Genomic DNA, 25,493 nt, shown 5'->3' with positions numbered 1-25,493 from the left:
GTAGTGCACGTGCAGCTCACGTGCGCCTCCTACCTAGAGATGCAAAATCACGTATATTTACGTGAGTTTGCACAGCTGTGCCACCCTGTAGCAGTATTTCTGCTATAGGGCGGACAGGAAGCTGTTAAAGCAGATGGTGAAACAACACCTCCTCACTGCCTGCCAAATGCTCTCTGAAGAGTGATCTGAATGCAGATTGCTCTTCAAAGACCAATGCTCATGTAAACAGACCCCTAAAGCCATGCTGGGGATGGGCAGAAAGGTGTTAAAACAGAAGCATCACAAAGGTGTGAGTGAAAACCCACACAGTATAGCCAACTAGCAGATTGCCAGCTATACCCAATAGTACAAAGTTGTCCCTGAGTGTTAACTGGACATGAAGGGGGGGGGGGGGGAAAGAGAAGGAGATGGAGGGGGAGAGAAGGGAGGAGATGGGGGGGGTAGAGAAGGGAAGGAAATGGGGGGGGGTAGAGAAGGGAAGGAAATGGGGGGGGGGGAGTAGAGAAGGGAAAGTGATGGGGGGGAGAGAAGGGAAAGAGATGGGGGAGATGGTCTGGAATTTAATATATGTACCCCCGGCCACTGGTAGGATAAATCTGTAATATCACATCAAACAACAGTAATAAGTAATATTTATTTATTTCAGGTACTTATATAGCGCCGTCCATCTGCGCAGCGCGTTACATATACAGTATATGGTACATTCACATCAGTCCCTAACCCTCAAGGGACGTATAATCTATGGTCCCTAACTCACATTCATACATACACATACTAGGGCCAATTTAGACTGGAGCCAATTAACCTACCAGCAATAAAAATATATATATACTTTTCTTGGTTCATCATTAAAAAACGAAGTCACACTTCACATTTTTAAACCAAATGATCTTGGAAGATGATATATAACAATTTTTATTGTTATCATCTAAAGCGTGGATCCTGAGGAAGCAAATGCAGTGAAACGCGTTGATCCTATACGCTTATTGTGCATCTTACTGCTATGTGAATATAACCACATGCTGATATCATCTTCAAAGATCATTTGATTTTAAAATGTGAAGTGTGACTTCGTTTTTTAATGATGAACCAATAAAAGTATATATAATTTCTAATACGGTTGTTCATGATATTACCGATTTATCCTCCTGGTGGCTGACACATACAAATTTCCATTTTCACTGGAGATAAAACAGGACCACCCGGGTTGACCAAAAATGATTGATTTTAGGAATATCTGTCTGTCTGAAGCTGCAATGTAGAACAAGGCACACTGAGGTTCCACAAAGATTTTCTGTAAAATGTTGTTTCTAAAGCCTGGTACACAATAATGAGAAAATCGGATGAAAGATCGTCCAATTTTCCATGAAAGTGCATATCATGATGTAGCTGGAATGGTGTTGACATGCAATAAAATTCTTGGCCAATAAAAGCGAATGTAGGCAAACATAGATATGTACTAACATAGTAGAAGAGGAAGTGTAAGGTCATTATATGCTTCTGATCATCCATTTTTTTCTATTCAATTATTTCCCTCAAATTACTATACACAAAAAGTGGCCTATAAAAATGTTCTAGCTTGTCTCCTGAAAAGTCGGCTTCTGAAAGCACTATACTAACGATCAGATAGTCAGCCAATTGTTCCTCATACAGGAATGTTCATACAGTTTTCTTATCGTGTGTACGGGCCATCAGGGTAGAGGAGATAACACTGGTCTAGGACACTAAGGACAGTAAGGACACTTATACTGATTCCAGCTAAATCAGGAAGATGTTTGCAAGGTTATTTCATTCCTAAGTTATAACTGCCCTTCTTTTGTATTTCGCACTCTGTGCTATGTGAAGTTCTAGGTCTTTACATTTTCTTTCATCTCTAAGGCTGTATAAGAAATGCAGACTTACCCATTTTTTATAAGATAAACACTATTTACATCACTACGATTATCTGTTGGACTTGCAACACATGTCTCTATCCGGAGAACATATATCTTTCCATCAGCTCCTGTCACAAATATTCCCACATAGATCATTGTTCCAATAGTCACTTCGTCTTCATTGTAAAATGGTATTGTGAATGTTGAATCTTTATAAGCAGCCATGGTAACAGGATACATTCCAGTTCCATTGGCTCCAGACAGGTATACCGTTCTGAGAAAACAAAACACATTTTTAGGTAACAAATCCAGTAACAAGTTAAATCACAATTTTTTTCCTGAGAAGTAGCAATAGCCTTCAAACACCATGTCTGCCTACAAAAATCATTACATTTAAATGCATTAAAGTGTAACTAAACCCAGGACCCTGCATTCACTATATCTGGTCTCCCACAGTACACAGAACATGGAAATGCAATTATTTTAGTAAATAGAAACTGCTAAATACATTTTCTCATCAGCAGTTAGAGCAGTCTTGTGACTTCTATTAGTGTTCAGCAGAACACTAGTTAAATCTTGAGGAGGAATTTTCATTGTGCTCTGTCCTATGAGGCTGCATGACCCCTGACCCTCTGTCTGGACAGAGCTGATTGGCCCTGTGCTGATCACATGCACATGCAAAAACAACTCCTTGCAATACACACCAAACTGAGCAGGTGCAGAGTGTCTCTGTTAGAAATCAAAATTATGATTTGGCACTTATATTGATGGCAAGCTTGCAAAATATTTGGTTTTTATGATTAATCATAATTAATATTAATATGTGTGAATTGTCGCCTTAAACCGATGATATTTAATTCTTCAGTAAAATAGCTATAGCTGAGACCAAAAGATATATAAGTTAAGCTGAGACAGAAAGATATGAATAAGTTAGCTGAACTAGCTAAACCAGCTGAAGACTATATTTAGGTATAGCTGGTTAAAAGTATCTGGTAGAATATGTCAAGGTTATTAGGAGGACTCATTATAGATTTATTATTACATTATGTATTTTAATAGTATCTGTGTGTATTTAGTATACGTTTCTAATATTGATACATAAATAGATTAGTGATTATACATTGATATGTTGAAAAGATATGTTCTTAAGCTATATTATTCTTTAAATATATAGCTGACGTTACATCATTACCTTATAATATTATGTACATCAGCATACATATGTTCCTGTCCATCAAAAACATTATGTGAGTGTCGTCCCCTCCCTTCTATGCCATACAAGGTATTAAGAATCTCTCATTATGACACACTCATTCTGCATAAAAGGGTCCATAAGGGACAGGGGGACCACACACACACGCTAATACTGACACTCTGACACACATACATGCACACACACATATGAAAAATCCAACAGGTGCATGCAGCAAGTCAAAGTTCGTCACTTCCATCTATTTCCGGCTTCTTCAACAAAGTCTCGAAGGACAAGAACATGCACATGGCCGGACTTCTATGACAGATAATGGTGACTTATCTTTAAACTTTTGCTTGATATTTCTACAGTAGTTTTATCTACATGGAACTGTTCATGATACGCTTTACATTGTTATTTTACACCATTGTGTGATAGAATAAAATCACACTTCATTTTTAATTTCAATGGCTCTTTCATTCATAATCGCCTCAAGACACTAAAAGAAGTATTGTATGTGTCTAAAATCCAACAGTCTCCTAGAGCTCTGTACTATCAGCAGATGGATTGGGGACAGTAGAAGAAAGGGAGGATCAGAGAAGACAGGATCAAACAGCCTTTTTACACAATGTGGAGGATTAACCCCCTTAGGTTCCACAGTGAATATAACAAGCATGATTTAATGTATATACAGACTGATTTTACTGTTGTGCGTTTAGTAACACTTTAAAAACAGCAAGCAAAAACTTAAGCTGGTTTCTGTGGCCAAACCGCACTGTTAATTACACGAAAACCACGGGTACACTGCTCTGTGGCCAAACCACAGTGTGGAAGTGTGAAGCTGGCGTGGCAATAAATGATCTGGTTTGAAAGTATGTAGTGTGTTTTGTGCTTAAATATATATATAGTAGATATATGTATATACCATGTATATACTGAATACTGTGTACTGTAAATATATTGTATATACGGTATACCAGGTGTAGTATATGTATTACACAGTATATATTAACTTTAAGAGGTAAAAACAGTTATTTATGCCCATAACCAGTTGTGTGTCTTCAAAAAAAACACCAAAATATACAAAATGCAGTGAGCATAACTTATTGAGAGATTTCCCCTCACTTTCTGTCACTCTGCTACTGACACAAGAAGTAAAGGTGTCATTGAGACAGGAAGACACATACAGCAATAAAATCTGACACAGATTCTAACCTTCTCCAGAATGTTTTCATTAAAAATGATGAACTAACACCCTACACCCTCCCCCCTTCCCGGTCCCCGCTGCACTGACCTCTGTGGGTGATTCAGTTTCACCATCAATGCAGCCTGGTGCAGCGATCTTGGGGCTGGAAAAATGCGCTGTTCTTCCTCTTCTTTACCTAGGGACGCATCAGAGGGGTCCTGAATGGCCAATGCAGTCACATGACCAATCAAAACTGCTCTGATCCATCCCAGCATCTCTAGGGATAAAGAGGAGCGGCACATATTTCAGATCCCAGAACTGCTGCACTGGGCTGGGTGTTTGACTTTCAGCATCTGCTTTGATTATCTTTTGGTTTTCAGTTATGGTCATGTCTATGCTTTCCTTTGATCCTACACTACGAGTGTCCAAGCCCCCTAACCCAGCCAACAGTCTTCTGCTGATTATGACACATCATTTTCTGATTGTATTATCCCAAGCCAGGGAGTAAGTGCAGACCCTGGGTGATGCCTGAACAAAGATGGCATTCTGGAGAGAAAAGCAGATGAAAGCATTGTCAGGGAGAGAACTGTGATCCTTGTGATGGATAATACACTCACCGGCCATTTTATTAGGTACACCTTGCTAGTGCCAAGAAAATCTCCCACCACACCATTACACCACCACCACCAGCTTGAACTGTTGATACAAGGCAGGATGGATCCATGTATTCATGTTTATGCCAAATTCTGACCATACCATCTGAATGTCACAGCAACCAGTCTGCCCATTCTCCTCTGACCTCTGACATTAACAAAGCATTTTCCTCCACACAACTGCCGCTCACTGGATATTTTCTCTTTTTCAGACCATTCTCTGTAAACCCTAAATATGGTTGTGCATGAAAATCCCAGTAGATCAGCAGTTTTTGAAATACTCAGACCAGCCCACCTGGCACTAACAACCATGCTATGTTCAAAGTCACTTAAATCTCCTTTCTTCCCCATTCTAAAGCTTGGTTTGAACTTCAGCAAGTCATATTCACCACTTCTAGATACCTATATACATTGAGTTACTGCCATGTGATTGGCTGATTAGCAATTTGTGTTACCAAGCAATTGAACAGATGTACCTAATAAAGTGGCAGGTGAGTGTAAATCCCTTAGTGTGTATTATATTTACCATACCTCCCAACTTTCTGAGATGGGAACGAGGGACACTTATTAGTAAAAGTATGTAGACATAGGATACACCCCCTGCCATGCCCCCATTAAAGAAGAATGATTGAATAAACCCACAAGTGCCTTTTTTTTTACCACTACTATTCCTTTATATTGGCTTTTGAAATATACAAATTCAGCAACTTAGAAATTGAATGAAAGGTTTTACACTGTAAAACACTTTGATAGATAAATAGTGAATTTTATATACAACTATATAGATCAGACCAAAATGAGGGACAGATGAGGAGGAAGGAGGGACAAAGGGACTTTGTTCCAAATCAGAGATAGTCCCTCAAAATCAGGGACAGTTGGGAGCTATGCATTTACTGATTACTTAGCATGCACTTGAACATAATAAAAAAAAAAAAATCTAATGCTAGGCCTGTACTAACACCATATAGTACAAGACATCATGCTCCTGGATCCAGCTAAGCCATATACAGTATAAATAGTATTCATGTTAAAACGTTATAAATATCATAAACCCATTAATGGAAATGAGAGGTTAAGGAAAACGAAACATTATGTTAGTGTCTTTACATAAGCAAAACACTTATATAGTTAGTGTGATATTGTTTTCTTACTGTTGGGTTATATTTCCAGGCAGTTTCAGACTTGTTATCATATCCCGTTTATACACACAGGTAAAGTTAAAGCTGAGATTATTGAATCTGATGATTGGTGTATCCAGGACTCCAATGTAAATGGTGTTGGAAATACTGATATAGGATTGATCGTACTGTGGAAAGAAGGGAATACTGACAAAGTGTTGTAAGCAAACAGAAACGAGTTAGACCTTTTACTTCATACATTTGTTCTGTCACTGTCAAGTAATTGGCAATAAAAAACAGTTTTGAAATATAGAGGGTTCACTTCACTCTGCCTAATGGAAATGAAGCCTGTCAATCACTGAGCCCAACAATGAACAGGCTTCCCCTAGCAAAAATGGAAAGTCTTCTGCCTTGCATGGACCTGCTGGGGGGGAGGAAGAAAGGAGGTTTGTGAAGAGACTATGTAGCACCCAGTGGCCCCAAAGATCTTTATGAACCATAGATTGGTAAGTGAAAAAATTGACCTGGTTCACACCAATGTAGTTTGCATTTTGTCCATTTTGCAGTGCTTTTTGCAATGGTTTTGATGCGTTTTGCATTTTTTTGGGGGGGCAACTTGTTGCTGGGCAGATTGAATATGCAAAACACGTCAAAATACGCACTACATGCGTTTTCTGCAGCATCTCCATTGAAGTCTATTGAACCAAAAATGCTACGTTTTGCAATTAAAAAATTCCCTGACCCTTTCCAAAAATACAGTAGTTCAAAAAAGCATAGATGGGAACATATCCCATAGGAATCCATGTTAAATAAACTGTAGTGCATTTCTGCAAAAAGCACTAAAAAACGCATTGGAGTGAACCAGGTCTCAAGGAGCTTTCTGGGGGAGAGGGGATCCGCATTTTAATTATAAATGTACTAAAAGTACAGATATCCCTTAAATCTTACCACTAGCCCAATTTCCTTTAAAGAATGAGGAAGAGGTAAGATTTCTCTCAGTGACCCCATTGAAATATCTTCTCTCACTTCTTAGCACTGTGATGCCCACAAAAGAAATATCTCCAACCAGGACATAGGCAGCAAAAAAAAAAAACTGACAGGGTCCCTAACTCTTCCCTGTTCTATCTTGAGACCTGGTTCATACCTATGCAGATTTTTTACACACGTGTTCTTGACGTGTTTTTAATGCGTTTTTGCATTCTGCATTTTTAGGAAGTGTCTCTTGTCTTGCAATAGAAACCAGCAGAAAAAAAATGCAAGCACTGTGTTTTTGATGCATTTTTGATGCATTTCCACTGAAGTCTATGGAAAAAAAAACACAACTGCTGTGGGGGAAAAAAGTCCCTGATCCTTTCCAAAAATGCACAGATGTGAACGTAACCCACAGGGAACCATGTTAAGAGAACTGTAGTGCATTTCTGCAGAACTTGAAACACCCTGAAAAACGCAGGCCTAAGGGTGCGTTGACACCGAAATGCCATACAGGAAACCCATGTTTCATGTGCGTTTCCCACGCCGCATTCAAAATTCACTCTGTTGTGAGTGTCCATATAATCGACATCTCAAACACAGTGCGTTTACCTGCACCGGATCACATGGTATCGCAGTTTAATGCAATCCAGTGCAGTGAGTTTTTGAAAAGTAATATATGCATTACTTTTGATGTGATCCAGTGTGATTTCAGTCTATTCAAATAAATGGGCTGAAAATAACACCGGACTGAGTCACAGAGGAATGGCACAGGAACACAGACTGAGGCCCTGTGTGAATCAGGTGTGAACTGGCCCTAAATGAAATGAAACATTTTGGCTGGAGTTGGGCTTTAGGCAATCTTTCCAGGAAAATCTGAAGCAAAATGCTAAGAATCACATTTTCCATATATTTCCTGTTGTAAAGAATACACACAAGCCGAAAGAGCTGCTAAAATGAATGAATGAATAAATGAATAGTGTGTTACCGTCAATGTGTTTCCACACCAAGTGGATGTTGCTTTGGCCATAAAAGAAGTCATTCTGAAGCCATTGACCTTTTCATCAATAATATAAATGCAGTCCTCTGATGCATTCCTCACATGAACTGTGGAAGGGTCGTAACCAAGTGTTTCTAGCTCACATTGCTTCATTTTGACTGTCATTGCACTGTTTTCACAGACAACCGTAGGGTGAAAATCATTACGTGCTGGGAAAATTCAACAAATTCAACAAATCAGTGGGCAATGCATACAAGAACTGTTCTATTGCACATGTACATTGATCCTCTCCTCTTACTATTTGTTACTGCTTACAGACACATTTAGCCATATGGCCCAGTTCCCTAACAAACAACAAACAGAAAGAATTCCTAAAGCTCAACATTTTAAAGTGTTACTAAACCTAGGACCCTGCATTTATTATATCTGGTCTCCCACAGTACACATAACATGGAAATGCAATTATTTTAGTAAATATAAACTGCTAAATACCTTTTCTCATCAGCAGGTAGAGCAGTCTTGTGACTTCTATCAGTGTCCAGCACAGCACTGGTTACAGCTTGTAGAAGGAGTTTTCGTTTTCCTCTGACTGTTCTATGAGGCTGCATGACCCCTGACCTTCTGTCTGGACAGTGCTGATTGGCCCTGTGTGGATCACATGCACTCCCCCAAGAAATAAAAACTCTCTAGCAATACACACCAAATTGAGCATGTGCAGAGTGACTCCTAGAGCTCTGTACTATCAGCAGATGGATTGGGAACAGTAGAAGAAGGGGAGGATCAGGGAAGACAGGATCAAAACAGCCTTTTTACACAATGCGGAGGATTAACCCCTTAGGTCCCACAGTGAGTATAACAAGCATGTTTTAATGCATTTACAGCCTGATTTTATTGTTTTGGGTTTAGTAACACTTTTAGCCCAAACTGAACCCTCGTTATTTATTACTGTAATTCAGTCAGGCTGTATAAACAGTAATAAATACATTGATATTTTAACTTTTTTTTCCAGTATAAAAAAATGATTAAACAAACAATGTAGTATCCGAATATGAAAAAATATAATAATTTTATGGTAGAAGAGTACACATCTATAAATGGTAAGTACAGATATGAGTACAGCAAATAGTCATGTGGTATACAAACCCAGTTACCTCATATATGATGAGCAATCCCACCAGATGGGGCTTCTTCTACCTTTATTTATTATTCAATTGCTGTGGCAAGGGCTAAATATCCTGTACTGATAGCCCCTAAGAGAGTTTGACCGCCCACACCCCCCAGTAGCCCCCTTTTTTGGAAAGTAGACACCCCCAAGAAATTTGATAAGAGGCATGGTGAGTATTTTACTAATATCATTTTTGTTTCAGGGTTTTGAAAAAGAAAAATAGAAAAGAAAATATACATTTTTGTTTTCTTTCTTCAGTTACCAAAAACATGCGGCAACAAATGAGATCTGCAAAACACTCACCATGCCCCTTAGCAAATACCTTAGAGTGTCTACTTTCCAAACAGGGGTCATTGGATTGAGGGGGGGGGGGGGGTACTTCTATTATTCTGGCATTTCAGGGCCAACATTAGAAGCTTATGCTACACATCACTCACTCTTCTAACCACTTGAAGATCAAGCCTTTTCTGACACTTTTGGTTTACATGAAGAAAACATTTTACTTCTAGAAATGTACTTTGAGCCCCCAAACATTATATTTTTTTTAAGCAATGGCCCAAGAGAATAATATGGTGGGTGTTGCCAGGGCTGCTGTTATAAACCACAGGGCTCCATACAGCCAACCTGACAGGGCCACCCCAAAAAAAAAAACAGTTTACTATACTTCGGTTATGAATGAGCACAGTAAGTGATCGGTACTGAGTGCTCATTGTGTTCATCCAGGAATGAAAGGGGCTGGTAAAATGTGACATATTTACTGGACCCTTCAACCACTCTCCATCCTGAAGGATCCTATTGTGTGCTTGCAGCTGCTGATAGGAAGGAGGGGAGGATAGCTGGCAGCGCTGTGGGAGGGAGCCAGTAAGAGGGAGAGCTGCAGAGAGAGCCACACAGGGGATCGGTTTCGGTAATTGCACCCCCACCATGCCGATCACCCTCCCTGCCCACATCCAATTCACCTAGCTGTCTGGACCCCACTGCTGACCTGGGCCCCGTACAGGAGGACTGGTAGTACCCCCTTATCCACAGACCTTGGTGTTGCAATTTTGTATGTCACACAGTATTTCCGTGGCTATTTTTCAAATGCTAATTTTTGGGGGAAAAAATACACTTTTTTGAATCATAATGCATAAAAACACAATATATTGCCCAATTGTTTGATAAAATTGATTGATTCATAACAACTTTGCTAACATTGATCACTGGGTCCTGTTCACTGGGATCTTCATTTCATTGTCTCCGATGGACACATCGCGGGTCGGGAGAGGTGCACCCCATCCCGTGTTAGTACAGCCAGCTTGTACAAGCAACTTGCTTGTAGCTGCTGCCCATTCACAGTACATTGCGGGCAGGCGGCAAGCGGTTAAAGCTAAGGGAAGCCATATCAGTTACTGACAGACAGTAAATAAGTTTTGTAAATCTGACATTGTCTCATTGTAATATCCTGTCTGTCCCAAGTAATTTGCACAGTACTGTATGTCCTCCTATGTGCTTGCATGCACAAAGTCCTGTGATTGTGCTGCGTTTGGACACTGCAGATCCAGGCAAAAGATACAGAGCCAATAAGAGACAATTACAGAGTCCTAGAATGTAAACAAAGACTGCACCGTGTAGCTGTGTATCACTTACTGGACAGAAGCACAGTTTGCTTTCACATGCCAATCAGTGAGAGGAAAGAATGCCCTCTGACCACCAGCCAACACAAGTGCAATACAGTACAATGCCAACAATAATAAATCCAGGTATACACATTGCTCACCTCTACAGTATATGTCAGCCCCTATACCTGTCTATGATCTGACCTGTATATTAACCCCTCACCTCCCTTGTCCTGCACTGTATATTAACCCAATCATCTCCATCCTCCCGCTGTATGTGACCTGCACATAACCCTTCACCACCTGACCCCCTGTGTGTACTACCTGTATATTTAATGCACCTAGTAAACCACCAAGTGCCATATTTTAAATTCCCTCAATACTGGCAAGTTTCTTCATTTTCAAAATGAATGTTAAAAATATCAGATCACCTTGGGATTTCAACTTTGCGAAATGTGTAATTTTAGGGGTGTTTGTAATGTCCTGGTATTTTTATTTGCTGTTTTAAAAACAAAAAAGTCAGGTAAACTGTATTTTTTTTTTATTGTTTTTGTTACACACACACACACACACATATATATGTATATACAGTTGTGTTCAAAATAATAGCAGTCAGACATCACTAACCTGATCAATCACTGTTTTTGGTAGAAATGATAATTCTACATGGCAAATAATTTACTAGCAGGTGTAGTAGAGTAATAGAAATCCAACAGACCCAACAATCATGACATGCATGCTGCTGATTCTGTGTAATTGAATCACTAATTGAAAGGGGCATGTTCAAAATAAAAGCAGTGTGGAGTTCTATTAGTGAGGTCATTCATTCTTTGAAAAACTGGTGGCAATTATTCCCCTTATTTAAGGAAGGAAGGCAGCAAATGTTGTACATGCTGGTTACAGTGCATTTCTCTCTGAAATTCTGAGGAAAATGAGTCGTTCCAGACATTGTTCAGAAGAACAGCATACCTTGATTAAAAAGTTGATTGGAGAGGGGAAAACATATAAAGAAGTGCAGAAAATGATAGCTGCTCAGCTAAAATGATCGCAAATGCTTTAAAATGGCAACCAAAACCTGAAAGATGTGGAAGAAAGCGAAAAACTACCATTCGAATGGATAGAAAAATAGCCAAAATGGCAAGGACTCAGCCAACAATCAGCTCCAGGAAGATCAAAGATGGTCTAAAGTTACCTGTGAGTACTGTTACAATTAGAAGACGCCTATGTGAAGCCAAGCTATCTGCAAGAAGCCCCCGCAAAGTCCCATTGTTGAAAAAAAGACATGTGCTGAAGAGGTTACAATTTGCCAAAGAGCACATTGACTGGCCTAAAGAGAAATGGCGCAACATTTTGTGGACTGATGAAAGTAAGATTGTTCTTTTTGGGTCTAGTGGCCGGAGACAGTTTGTCAGACGATCCCCAAACACTGAATTCAAGCCACAGTATACTGTGAAGACAGTGAAGCATGGTTGCGCAAGCATCATGATATGGGAATGTTTCTCATACTACGGTGCTGGGCCTATTTATCGCATACCAGGGATCATGGATCAGTTTGAATACATCAGAATACTTGAAGAGGTCATGCTGCCTTATGCTGAAGAGGAAATGCCCTTGAAATGGGTGTTCCAACAAGACAACGACCCCAAACACACCAGTAAACGTGCAACATCTTGGTTCCAGACCAACAAGATTGATGTTATGGAGTGGCCAGCCCAATCCCCGGATCTTAATCCAATAGACAACTTGTGGGGTGACATCAAAAATGCAGTTTCTGAGGCAAAACCAAGAAATAGAGAAGAACTGTGGAATGTAGTCCAATCATCCTGGGCTGGAATACCTGTTCACAGGTGCCAGAAGTTGGTTGACTCCATGCAACACAGATGTACAGCAGTTCTCAGAAACAGTGCTTATACAACTAAATATTAATTAAGTGATTCAAAGGAAAGCAAAATCTTCAAACATTTTTCAGTTTATATAGTGAATGTTTGAGTTTGTAAAGAAGAATACAAACACTGCTATTTTTTTGAACAGTCTAATATTCACTTTTCTTCAATTGTTTCAGAGGAACACAAATTTGATATATTTTTCTTCATGTTTTGATTTGGAATAGAATGTGTAATGTTCCCAATGCATTTGTGTGTATGGAAATAAAAGCTATTAGAAGGATTTTGAGCTTTATTCACTTTTTTCAACACACTGCTATTATTTTGAGCACAACTGTATATAGTACCTATATAGTATATATACCATCATTTGTAGACGCTATAACTTTTACGTAAATCAATTTACATATATTGGGATTTTTTTTTAGCAAAGACATGTAGCAGAATAGATTTGACAAAATTTATGAAATTTTTTTTTTTTACTGCATATATTTTTTAGCAAAAAGTAAAAAAATATTGTTTTGGTTCTTTTTTTCAAAATTGTCTGGCTTTTTTGTTTATAGGGCAAAAAATTTAAACCGCACAGGTGATCAAATACCACCGAAAGAAAGCTCCATTAGTGGGGGAAAAAAAAGTACAGAAATTTAATTTGGGTGCAGCGTTGCATGACCACGCAATTGTCAGTTTATGTAACTTGAGAAAAAATAATAAACAGTGCAGCGCTAAACCTTAATTATATAAATAAATAAAATAAAAATATGTATGTGCAATAAATCAGTGCAAATGTGCAAATAAGGGTTAAATAAAGTGCAACACGTGTATTCCCCACGGGAATAATCAAAGTGTCAAAGTGATCACAGCAATCAATCTGACAGAAAATCACTCTAATATAAATCACCACTCAATATAAATAAGTCTATATATATATATATATATATATATATATATATATATATATATATATATATAGTGTCCAAAACGAAATCTTCATGCATGTGATGACAAGTGATCACACTGTATATATCCAAAAATGGCTACATTGGCCCCTCACCTCCTTACATTGACCCCACAGGGTCAGCTCGCCTTAGGATAAAACACCACCAGGATCCTCTCCAGAAATATACACTCTAGCAGCAGCTTCCTCTCCGGTTCATATACAAACAGAAAGCTCACTCGGGGACATCATTCGAGTGACCCCGCCCCATGTGACATTATTGATGTCACATGGGGTGGGATCACATGCTTGATGTTCCCTGCTGGCCCCGCCCCTTACCTATTTAAGAACTGTCACCCTGTCTGACAGTTCTTATATAGGTAAGGGGCGGGGCCAGCCGCGGACAGCAAGCATGTGACATGGGGTGGGGTCACTCAGATGATGTTCCTGGCTGGCCCCGCCCCTTACCTATATAAGAACTGTCAGAGAGCGACTCGCTGCATAAGGCAGCTAGCCTCTGTCTAGAGTGGAGCTTTTTTTTTTTTCTTTTTCCGGGTCGCCGTGATTGACGTTGGATCTACTTCGGGGGACATTGTTTTATTATAGGACTTGTCAAATACCCTGTACTGTGTTTTTTTTACACTACACTTTTGCTTTTTTCGTGAATTAGTAGTGGTACCATGTACCGCAGACTCATTCACGTAGGGGGGAGGGGTGGGATCTGGGGGCCACCGGCCAGGGTTGTGGGGAAGAGGCCCTTGTCCCCATCAACATGGGGACAGGGTGCTTTGGGGGGGAGCCCCCCTGCCCAAAAGCTCCCCCCATGTTGAGGACATGTGGCCTGATATGGCTCAGGGGGGGGCTGCATGCTCGGATGAGGGTCTGGTATGGATTTTGGGGGGGACTCCACGCTGTTTTTTTATTTAATTTCGGCGTGGAGTTACCCCTAACATCAGACCCAAAGGGCTTGGTATGGATGCGAAGGGGGACCCCAAACCGTTTTTTTTTAATTTTTTTATAATTCCCAGCAATACTTTTACTCCACCGACAGCTGAAACATGAACGCTACATTGGTTTTCATTACTAAAACGCCGCATGAGTTGATAAAATAACTCATGCGGGATTTTAGGAGCGACAACCATGTGTTAATATTTAAGCTGTCAGCGGGGATCACAGGCTGCTGACATCACGGCGAGTGAGCTTTCTGTTTGTATATGAACCGGAGAGGAAGCTGCTGCTAGAGTGTATATTTCTGGAGAGGATCCTGGTGGTGTTTTATCCTAAGGCGAGCTGACCCTGAGGGGTCAATGTAAGGAGGTGAGGGGCCACTGTAGCCATTTTTGGATATACACAGTGTGATCACTTGTCATCACATGCATGAAGATTTCATATATATGGACTTATTTATATTGAGTGGTGATTTATATTAGAGTGATTTTCTGTCAGATTGATTGCTGAATACACGTGTTGCACTTTATTTAACCCTTATTTGCACATTTGCACTGATTTATTGCACATATATATTTTTATTTTATTTATATAATTAAGGTTTAGCGCTGCACTGTTTATTATTTATTCTCATTGTACTCACTTTGGTAGGAGGCTAAGTGTCAGCAGCTATAGGGATAGGGCTCCATTTTAGCGCAGAAGGTCCGTTCTTTATTATTAAAGTTTATGTAACTTAGTGCCGTATTGCAAAAAATGGCCTGGTCAGGAAGGGGGGTAAATCCTCTAGAGGGCAAATGGTTAATATGTGTTCAGGTTTAAAGGGATGAGGTGGCAACCCTAGTCCACACTGAACACTCTTTCCACAGCAAACTCGTGTCCCTGGACACTGCACCCATCACACTGACAGGCACATAGCTAAGGAGTTTTATATCAGGCATGGCCAGAGCCTGATGGGGAACTGAGAGACTGCTTTCCCATCAGGTCTGCTTTACTTTACATGACAGCATACAGCAGTGGGTGGATCCTTAGCTAATATTCAGTCCAGTTGCGACTTTTCCGTGTCAGAAGTAAAGCAGGACTGATGAGGAACTGCTCCCTCTGTTCCCCATTAGGCTCCTCATACTCGGTGACAAATCAATTCCTAAATATGGTCATTGTTATAAATGGGTAATGACATCATCTGTATTACCATTTAGCTTTCAGCCCGGAATCTTCCAGCCAACAGCTGAATGGGGCTGGGGATAGAGCCCTGAGCAGGAAACTATCAAATACATGACAGCTTCCCTGTACAGGCACCGCCTGCCCTGAGTACTGGTGTCATTTTGTATAGCTGATCTTAGGTACTGCCATTTTCCTCATTTTAGAACTGGCAATCATTTTTTAAGAATTTGTTGATACCATAGCAACATGTTCGTACATTTGGCTGTAGTAAGAACTACTTGAATTTGCCACACATGTCAGTAATGTTACAGACACTTGCTCAAATGCTCGCCTGAATTAGGCTCTTAAGGGAACTACAGCCAGAAATGTGTCATTGGACTATTTTGAATTCCCCAATATCTGTCTCAAACATATCATAGAAAATTCATTTGGACACAGTGTTACATGACTCAGTAATTGTCAGTCAAAGTATCACAGTGCTCAATACGGAAAAATTGTCTGGTATTAAAGAAGGTGCAACGTGCCGAATTGCTTGTTAACCAGTTGCCGCCCAGCCTCTATGGCCAAATGGCAGTTGGACAAACTTCGTCCCTCCAGGAGGACGCCATATGGCGTCCCTCCCAGGACGCGCATTGCGCATGCCTGCAGGGCCGTACTGTGGCGAGATCTGTCACTGGACACGGACGATGACAGATCTATGTACTGTCCCCTTTGCCAGTACCATGTGACCTGCTGTAATAAAAGATGTTATAGTGAGCACGACTAAAATGCAAAAAGTGTATCAATATATATATATACACAAAAACGTTAGTGAGCAGCTGATACACCGTAAAGGTAACCAAGTAAAACCTCCAAATCAAACATATATATTAAATAACTGGTGCAGCGCTAAATACTAGAGCACAGTTTATACACACAATATATAAACATGCATGATATCACTCTGAAGGTGATCAATAAATACAAAAGTTCAGTGTAATAGTGTGGATCATGGAGAGATCCCAATTCAAGGTGAGTGGACGTCCTGATCCAAGGTGTGATGGTAGGTGTGATCACACAAATAGGTGAAAAACGCACTCACCAGATGTGCGTATAATATATGCAATATGTAATCCTGCGTCACCAGGCCATAAAACGATCATCAGATCCCAGATCAGATTGTACCCAGTTCACCATCTCAGTTCCACAGAAGTGAAGTCATCTGAAACCGCTACCAGGTATCACCACCAGGGTCCTGAGTCCTCCAGATGGGCACTGCGAATGATAGCACTCACACAGAGTGCCCAATAAGAGACCTCATAGCGTGATACTGCTTTAGATGTTTTTATTCAGGGTTGGTTGGTGTGGGGTACATACAAAGATAAACCAAAAAGTTTACTGACCATATGCATTCCTATTGGTTAGGTGTCCTGCTGCTGCTGCTGCCCCCCTGACGCGTTTCGTGTGATGCACGTATTCATAGGGTCCAGGGCTGACCAGGACATCCTCATCAGTGCTATTTATAAATGTGAATGGCAAATTTTCCTAATACGGCCGCCATTTTCTCGGCTATCCGCGCATGCGCAGAACGCTGGCGTCGTCTTCCCACGCTACTGCGCATGCGCGAGCGATCGACGCCATTTTGTCATGGATCGCGGATGCGATCTACAGCAGGAAGTCTCCTACAGTGCGGCGCCATTTTGTTGGCAGTGTAAAGGGATAAAGGAGCAGTGTTTACTGCTCAGGATTTATACAGCCAAAAACAAAGGCATCCCTGTGCAAACTGAGAAGAGGGATTATTCACACTCCTAGGTGCAGATTCAGTGCACAGGGGATATTCTTTAGGAACCAATTGTAAATAAGAAGACCTGGAAGTCACTCAGGATTATATATATATATATATAAATATATATATAAAAACATTATAATATTACATAAACTCCATTCTATTTTGCTGAAATCAAATCAGGTCAGGGATTAAATCCGCATAAATATTCTCTATTAATATACAAATGTAAATAGCACTAAAATGGTCAGACAGAAATGCATAGATACAATATATGTGTAAAAATTAAAATTAGCAGTTAATGTATATAAATATATACGAAAACATATGGTCAAAAACTTCAATAATAATCCAAAATCTCACGATTACATAATAAAAACACATGATTACATAATAAAAACACATGATTAAAAGAATATGGTACTAAATCCATAATGAATATTTAATATTGAATATTAAAAATAAAAAATATCTTAAAAACGATGACGGGAAATGAGAAGAGACACTTCATTAAAATAATGATAACAGGAAATCGGCCCGATTATTGTATGCTAATAACATGTGTATGGTTATATTCATAATAATATGGTATTTAATCCTAAAATGTTCATAATAATTCAAGTAAAAATCTAAATATATCTATATGGACCCAAAAAAGGGTAGGAATACATCATCATTCTGTTATCTATTGTCTAAAAAGCAATTTAGATCGAAATCTATATTCAATCCCTTGGGGTGCAAGGACCCAAGTTCATAGATCCACCGCGATTCGAGCTGAGATACCGCCCGTTTTCTGTTTGTTCCTCGCCAATGGGCATTTACAATGCCTATGCCCATGAATTTGAGTGACGAGGGATCGCTATTGTGATGGATCTTATAATGCTGTGACAAGGAATGATCTTTGTATCCCTTTTTGATGTTATTAACGTGCTCCTTCAGTCTGTCTCTAAGGCGTCTGGTAGTACACCCGACATTCTGGAGGTTGCATGGACATTGGAGCAAGTATACCACGAATCTACTAGTACAAGTTATAAAGTCATCCATGTCCTATTGTTTACCTCTCGTTGTGGAAATAAAATAATTGCTCTTATTAGTGTATTTACTGCATCGACAGATAACACATTTTCTGCAGGGGTGAAATCCTTTTAAATTAGTAAACATAATAGTATTTTTGGGTGGATCCACTATATTGGGGGCGATCTTATTTCTGAGCGATGTCACTCTTCTGAAAATAATTTCAGGTTTCTCCGGCAATAGTGTATTTAATATTGGGTCCGATTTCAGAATCCCCCAATTTTTATTGATAATACTCGTGATTTTTCTGTGTTGTAAAGAATAATTTGTGATAAACGGACATATTTGCTTTGATTTTTGTTTAGGAATGTTGTGTAACAACAAACTTCTGTCTGATTTACCTATGGTGTCTATGGTCTGATCAAGGGTGGGGCAATCATACCCTTTTTGCACAAATTTATCCTTAATTATCTTAGCCTGTTTATAATAAGTCTCCACATTGGTGCAATTCTGCTTGATCCTGGAGAACTGACCCTTTGGTATATTACGTAACCAAACCGGATGGTGACAGCTATCAGTTGAAATATAGCCATTCTGTCCGTTGGTTTGAAATAGGTTTCAGTCATTATTTTACCGTTAAAATTTATTAATACCAGATCCAGAAAATTAACACTAATTTGACTGTATTCAAACACGAGCTTAATGTTTAAAGAATTAAAATTCAAGGTGGTAAAAAAATTTAAAAGGGCTTGTTCCTCACCATTCCATATGAGGAGGATGTCATCAATGTATCTACGATAAAAAGAGAGCTCAGGCCAGTCTCTCGCGTAGATGACATCCTCCTCCCATCTGGCCATAAACAAATTTGCTAAGCTGGGGGCAAACTTTGCCCCCATGGCCACGCCCTTTTCTTGCAAATAAAAGTTGTGGCCAAACCAAAAATAGTTCCTCATCATCGCAAAGTCTAATAAAGTTAAAATATAGTCCTTATGCGAATCAGACATACACATAAAATCACAATTTTTTAAAAAGAAATCAACAGCCTCCATCCCATCCGAATGTTTTATACTTGTGTACAAAGATGTTACATCTGCCGTAACCAAAAAAGTACCTTTATCTATAGTGATGTTACTAATGTCTTGGAGTACTTGCTTTGTGTCTTTCAAATAGGCAGGAGTCCTTATGACGAGAGGTTGTAAAAAATGGTCAATATACTCGCCTACTCTTGAACATAAGGACCCGATGCCACTTATTATAGGCCTCCCTGGGGGATTAGTGGGATCTTTATGGATTTTTGGTAATATGTACATGACCGGAAGTCTGGGTACTGTAGGGCAAAGGTAAAGTTTTTCTTTTTTATTTAGGATTCCTTCAGTATATCCTTTATTAATAATGGATGTAAGTTCTTTTTTATATTCTCTAAGCGGATTTTTCGGTAGAAGGGAATATGTTTCCTTATCACTCAAAATATTGTATACTTCTTTAGTGTAATCGGATTTATTTAGCACTACTACTCCTCCCCCTTTGTCCGCAGGACGTATTACTAGGTCCTTTTTCTCTAGTAATGTTTCTACAGCTCTCTTAACAGAATCTTGTTTATTTACTGATTTAATTTTCATCATTTCAAGATCCTTGTCCTGGTCAGCCCTGGACCCTATGAATACGTGCATCACACGAAACGCGTCAGGGGGGCAGCAGCAGCAGCAGGACACCTAACCAATAGGAATGCATATGGTCAGTAAACTTTTTGGTTTATCTTTGTATGTACCCCACACCAACCAACCCTGAATAAAAACATCTAAAGCAGTATCACGCTATGAGGTCTCTTATTGGGCACTCTGTGTGAGTGCTATCATTCGCAGTGCCCATCTGGAGGACTCAGGACCCTGGTGGTGATACCTGGTAGCGGTTTCAGATGACTTCACTTCTGTGGAACTGAGATGGTGACCTGGGTACAATCTGATCTGGGATCTGATGATCGTTTTATGGCCTGGTGACGCAGGATTACATATTGTGTATATTATACGCACATCTGGTGAGTGCGTTTTTCACCTATTTGTGTGATCACACCTATCATCACACCTTGGATCAGGACGTCCACTCACCTTGAATTGGGATCTCTCCATGATCCGCACTATTACACTGAACTTTTGTATTTATTGATCACCTTCAGAGTGATATCATGCATGTTTATATATTGTGTGTATAAACTGTGCTCTAGTATTTAGCGCTGCACCAGTTATGTGACCTGCTGTGACCAATCACACCAGGTCACATGACAGTTGTATAAAATGGATGGCTTCCTTTCTTCCATTGTATAGAAGTGTGTCTAGCTGTGAATGCTTTATGTAGAAGTGCTCACTTATTTCTTTTAGCTGTGAATGGTCACAGCAATCACATGCATAGGCTGGGCCAATCACAGCCCATCCGTGTCATGTGATTAGTCGTGGCCAATCACAGCTAAAATACCGGAATGAATCAATTTCATTCAGTTAAATGCGTGCTTATAGCAAAGAAATTCTTTGCTATAATCAATCAAATTGTGTAAAAAAAAAAAAAAAAATACTGATCACTTCCCCAAAGTAGTACAATGTTACTATGGTAACATTATACTACTTTAGTCATAGTGCAATATGAAAAAAAAAAAGAGAAAAAATTTAATAAAAAATAAATAAAATAAAAACAAATTATATTTTTTTTTTTAGTACTGTCACTAGTCAGTGTCCCTGATCACCGCCACACCAGTTATATGCTGATGCTGTACTGCACTTGTGACAGTATGTAAAAACAAAATTGTGAACGTTATTTTTTTAATTTCTTCATTTTCCGAAACATTATGACAGAAAAATTACAACTTCAAAAAACTTGCCATGCCTCTTATGAAATACGTTGGATACTTTGCAAAAAGGCGTCATTTGGGGTATATCTGTACTGTTCTGACATTTCTGGGCTTCAAGAAATTAGATTGGCTGTCAGTACTTCAGGATTGATCAGTTTTCAGATATATCTCATAGTTTGCGAACTCTATAACTTTCCTACAAAGTAAATAATAAATACTGATTTGGGTTATTTTCACCAATGAAATTTAGCAGAATACATCTTGGCCTAAATTTATGAAGAACAATTATTTATTTGCAAACTTTTATAACAGAGGAAAAATTTGTTGGTTTTTTTTCAAAATTTTCGGTCTTTTTTTGTTAATTTAGCAAAAAATAAAAACCCCAGAGGTGATTAAATACCACCAGAAGAAAGCTCTAGTTGTGTGAACAAAATGATAAAATGTTAGTTTGGGTACAGTGTTGCATGACTGCGCAATTGTCATTCAAAGTGTGAGAGCGCTGAAACCTGAAAATTGGCCTGGGCAGGAAAGGGGTGAAGTGGTTAATTTGTGTATTCTACATCTACATGGAGTTTGGCTTTAAATTGGATACAAACCCAATTACTAAAATGCCATGTGATTTCAAAAGTAATTTGTAATACTCTCATATCTGCCGCTTTCATTAACATAACATTTGGTGTTCCTGCCATAAAAGTCCTGGTTCAGGCACTGCCGATGATGGCTATGAATAAGGTGTTTTACCGAAATGCGTAAGTTGCTGTAACTTGCACACTGTACCCTTTATGAATAAAGTACTTTTATCGGGAGAACGAGTTTCCGGCTTTTCATCTTATACTGCTATTCTGCTGATTATAGGGTGACATCAGTCATGATGCTGCATTGTTACCCTGCCATATGGGCTTCTGATGGAAATTACTAGAGGACTTTCAACACACATACAGGCACAGACCACTGTTGTCACCATAAGGAGAGCCACCTTGTGAAATGCAGTCATCACTGAAGTACATGCATATAGAATAAAATTGCTGCAAAGAGGTTGCAGGAGATCAGCATCACTGAGATGCCACAAGGATTTCAAAAGGTTTTGTCAATTATTTAAATTACATTTTGCTTTAGCAAACTAAATGCCTTTCAGTTAGGCATAATGTCATTAACTTTAAGGGGATGTACCGTATTTGCCGGCGTATAAGACGACTGGGCGTATAAGACGACCCCCCTACTTTTCCTGCTAAAATGTAGTGTTTGGGCTATACTCGCCGTATAAGACTACCCCTCTTCCAATGCACACCAGTGGGAGGAATAGTGCCCCATCATTGATGTCAGTGGGAGGAATAGTGCCCCATCATTGGTATTAGTGGCAGGAATAGTGCCCCATCATTGGCATTAGTGGCAGGAATAGTGCCCTATCATTAGTATCAGTGGAGGAATAGTGCTCCATCATTGGTGTCAGTGGGAGGAACAGTGCCCCATCATTGGTGTCAGTGGGAGGAATAGTGCCCCATCATTGGTATCAGTGGCAGGAATAGTGCCCCATCATTGGTATCAGTGGGAGGAATAGTGCCCCATCATTGGTATCAGTGGGGGGAATAGGTGCCCCATCATTGGTATCAGTGGCAGGAATGGTGCCCCATCATTGGTGTCAGTGGCAGGAATAGTGCCCCATCATTGGTGTCAGTGGGAGGAATAGTGCCCCATCATTGGTGTCAGTGGGAGGAATGGTGTCCCATCATTGGTGTCAGTGAGGGGTGGAATAGTGCCCCATCATTGGTGTCAGTGGGGGGTGGAATAGTGCCCCATCATTGGTGTCAGTGGGGGGTGGAATAGTGCCCCATCGTTGGTGTCAGTGGGGGGGGGGAATAGTGTCCCATCATTGGTGTCAGTGGGGGGGAGGAATAGTGCCCCATCGTTGGTGTCAGCGGGAGGAATAGTGCCCTATCACTGGTATCAGTGACACCAATGATGGGGCACTATTCCTCCCACTGAGACTTGCTGACTCTGTTCTCGTATGGTGCTGCTGCAGCCAGCATATGTGGTTGCAGCAGCACCTCTACACAGAACACTTACCTGCTGCTCCGGCACTCAATTTTCGCGGGGCCGCTCGGCTCCGCCCCCTCGCCGGTGATTGGCCGCCTGTGTGCCTTTCCTGAGCTACAGTTCTGGCGGCCAATCACCGGTGAGGAGGCGGAGCCGAGCAGCCGCACGAACATCCAGTGGCCGAACTGAAGGAGACGCCGCGCTTCCTGGACCGGATCGTCGTGGGACTGGATCCAGGTAAGAGACATCAGCCCCTGAAAACCCCTGTACTTAATGCCGCAGCCCCCCTAAACATGTGTACCGGCGTATAAGACGACCCCCGACTTTTGAGAAGATTTTCAAGGGTCAAAAAGTCGTCTTATACGCCAGCAAATACGGTATTCGTTTTTCAATGTAAAAGTGAGCAGCCTGATGTAAATGATCCTATCAATATAAGCTGATTTTGTAATGTATGCCCAGACATATTTTCTCATTACATTACTGACTCTTTAATATTTGAAGTGTTGTTCTTTACGGATCCTTCTCACATCGTTGAAAACAATGCTCTCCCTGTGTGTCTGATATCCTAATTCACAATTGTTAAGGGTTATGTGGGTTCCATTGCTGAGCTCCCCTGCCTAAAAATGCTGGTTTCTGGCTGTCACACTGAAGCTTTGGCTTCAGTCACCAAACAGGAACCAATACTGTATCGGTATCAGGATCTCAGACTTTTCTCCAATTGTAATTTGGTGCTTTTTTGTTCCAGGTCAGTGATTCAGAAACTAGCATTTTGAAAGTGGTCACCAATGTCAGCCACCATAATATTTTCATAGCATACACATGCCATACCACATCCCAGTTTCAGGATGTCTGCCGCAGTCCCGCCATAAGTCGCTGATTATCGCCATAAGTTGCTGATATCCGCTATTATTAGTATATAAAAAAAATCCAGTATGTATACCGCCATTTGTAAACGCTATAACATTCACGTAAACCAATACACGTATTCGGATTTTTTTAGCAAAGACATGTCGCAGAATACTTTTTGTCCTAAATTTATGACAAAATTAAATTTTTAATTTTTTTTACTGGATATGTTTTATAGCAAAAAGTCCAAAATATTGTTTAATTTGTCAAAATTATCGGTCTTTTTTTTCATAGCTCAAAACAAAAAAAATGCACAGGCGAACAAATACCCCCGGAAGAAAGCCCAATTCATGGGGAAAAAAAGATGTAAATTTCATTTTGGTGCAGCGTTGCATGACCACGCAATTGTCAGTTAAAGTAACGCAGCACCATAACACAAACCGCTTCTGTAACCGTTTCCTGACCGCCCTATAGCAGAAATACTGCTACAGGGCGGCACGGGTGCGCAAAATCACATATATATATGTGATTTGCACTCCCGTGGCTTTCACGCCCCTCCCAGATAGCATCAGATTGTCCATCAGTACACCGGTAATCACATTTAACCCCTTGATTGCCAGGAACACGCTCATACACAATAAACCTCCATTGCTAATATAGTGTCTGAACAGATCAATATCTTTGATCATATCAGAACTATACCAGCGTTAACATTAGTATAGTGTCCCTAAAAATGCAGCGTTAGCGGGATCAGTCCCAGGACCTGCCAGCACCTGCATTTAGCCCCTACACTTACCCCCCCCCCCCCTTCTCCCTCAGCAAGTGCAGTTTCAGTAGGTTACTGTCACTTGATACATTGCACACAAAACTGCAGTTGGCAGAATCAGGCCTGATTTCTGTTAGCACTTGCCGGTAACTTTAAATGACTCTCATATGCAACAGAGTGCCAGTACTTGTGCTACGCTACCTTTTGGTGAACTGGTTGAACACCAGCGGCCTCGTACATCCTGGTCTTTCACATACCAGCACTGCAGTATCACTTGGTGATGTGGTGAGTCCCATAAGTGCAGTACAAGCGGTGAAGTGGCGAGCACAGGTATTGTCCTGCAACCACCAAGAATTTGCACACAGGCCCGTAGAGCTCCTAGTATCCTTCCAGATGTGCTTGCAAATCCGATTGGCAGCCCACAAATTCTGCAGCACCCGTATTTCCCCCATCCACTGCCCAACCCGGAATTCAGGTGGAAACAGCACATTTTACTACTCCCCTTGATTTTTTGGAGATGTTTTTCATGGAAAATCTGTATGAATTGA

The 25,493-nt window shown here is 40.2% G+C and overlaps 1 protein-coding gene across 1 annotated transcript in view; it reads right to left on the bottom strand.

The window, feature by feature from the left end:
• LOC149442016 (uromodulin-like) overlaps window positions 1-25,493 on the bottom strand; it is a 53,768-nt gene that overhangs the window by 10,401 nt on the left and 17,874 nt on the right. The window contains exons 5-7 of the mRNA XM_089656636.1: window positions 7,981-8,201; window positions 6,057-6,211; window positions 1,903-2,148 (exon numbers count right to left, since the gene is read on the bottom strand). Of these exons, the coding sequence (XP_089512762.1) occupies window positions 1,903-2,148; window positions 6,057-6,211; window positions 7,981-8,201 (622 nt within the window). The remainder of the gene's footprint in view (window positions 1-1,902; window positions 2,149-6,056; window positions 6,212-7,980; window positions 8,202-25,493) is intronic.

The sequence above is a fragment of the Staurois parvus genome, unplaced genomic scaffold (genome assembly GCF_062004578.1).
Source record: "Staurois parvus isolate SC_StPar_1 unplaced genomic scaffold, SC_StPar_1.0 ptg000922l, whole genome shotgun sequence".
Lineage (NCBI taxonomy): Eukaryota > Metazoa > Chordata > Amphibia > Anura > Ranidae > Staurois > Staurois parvus.
The sequence above is the reverse complement of the archived record's forward strand: the minus strand, read 5'-3'. Positions and strand labels throughout refer to the sequence as shown.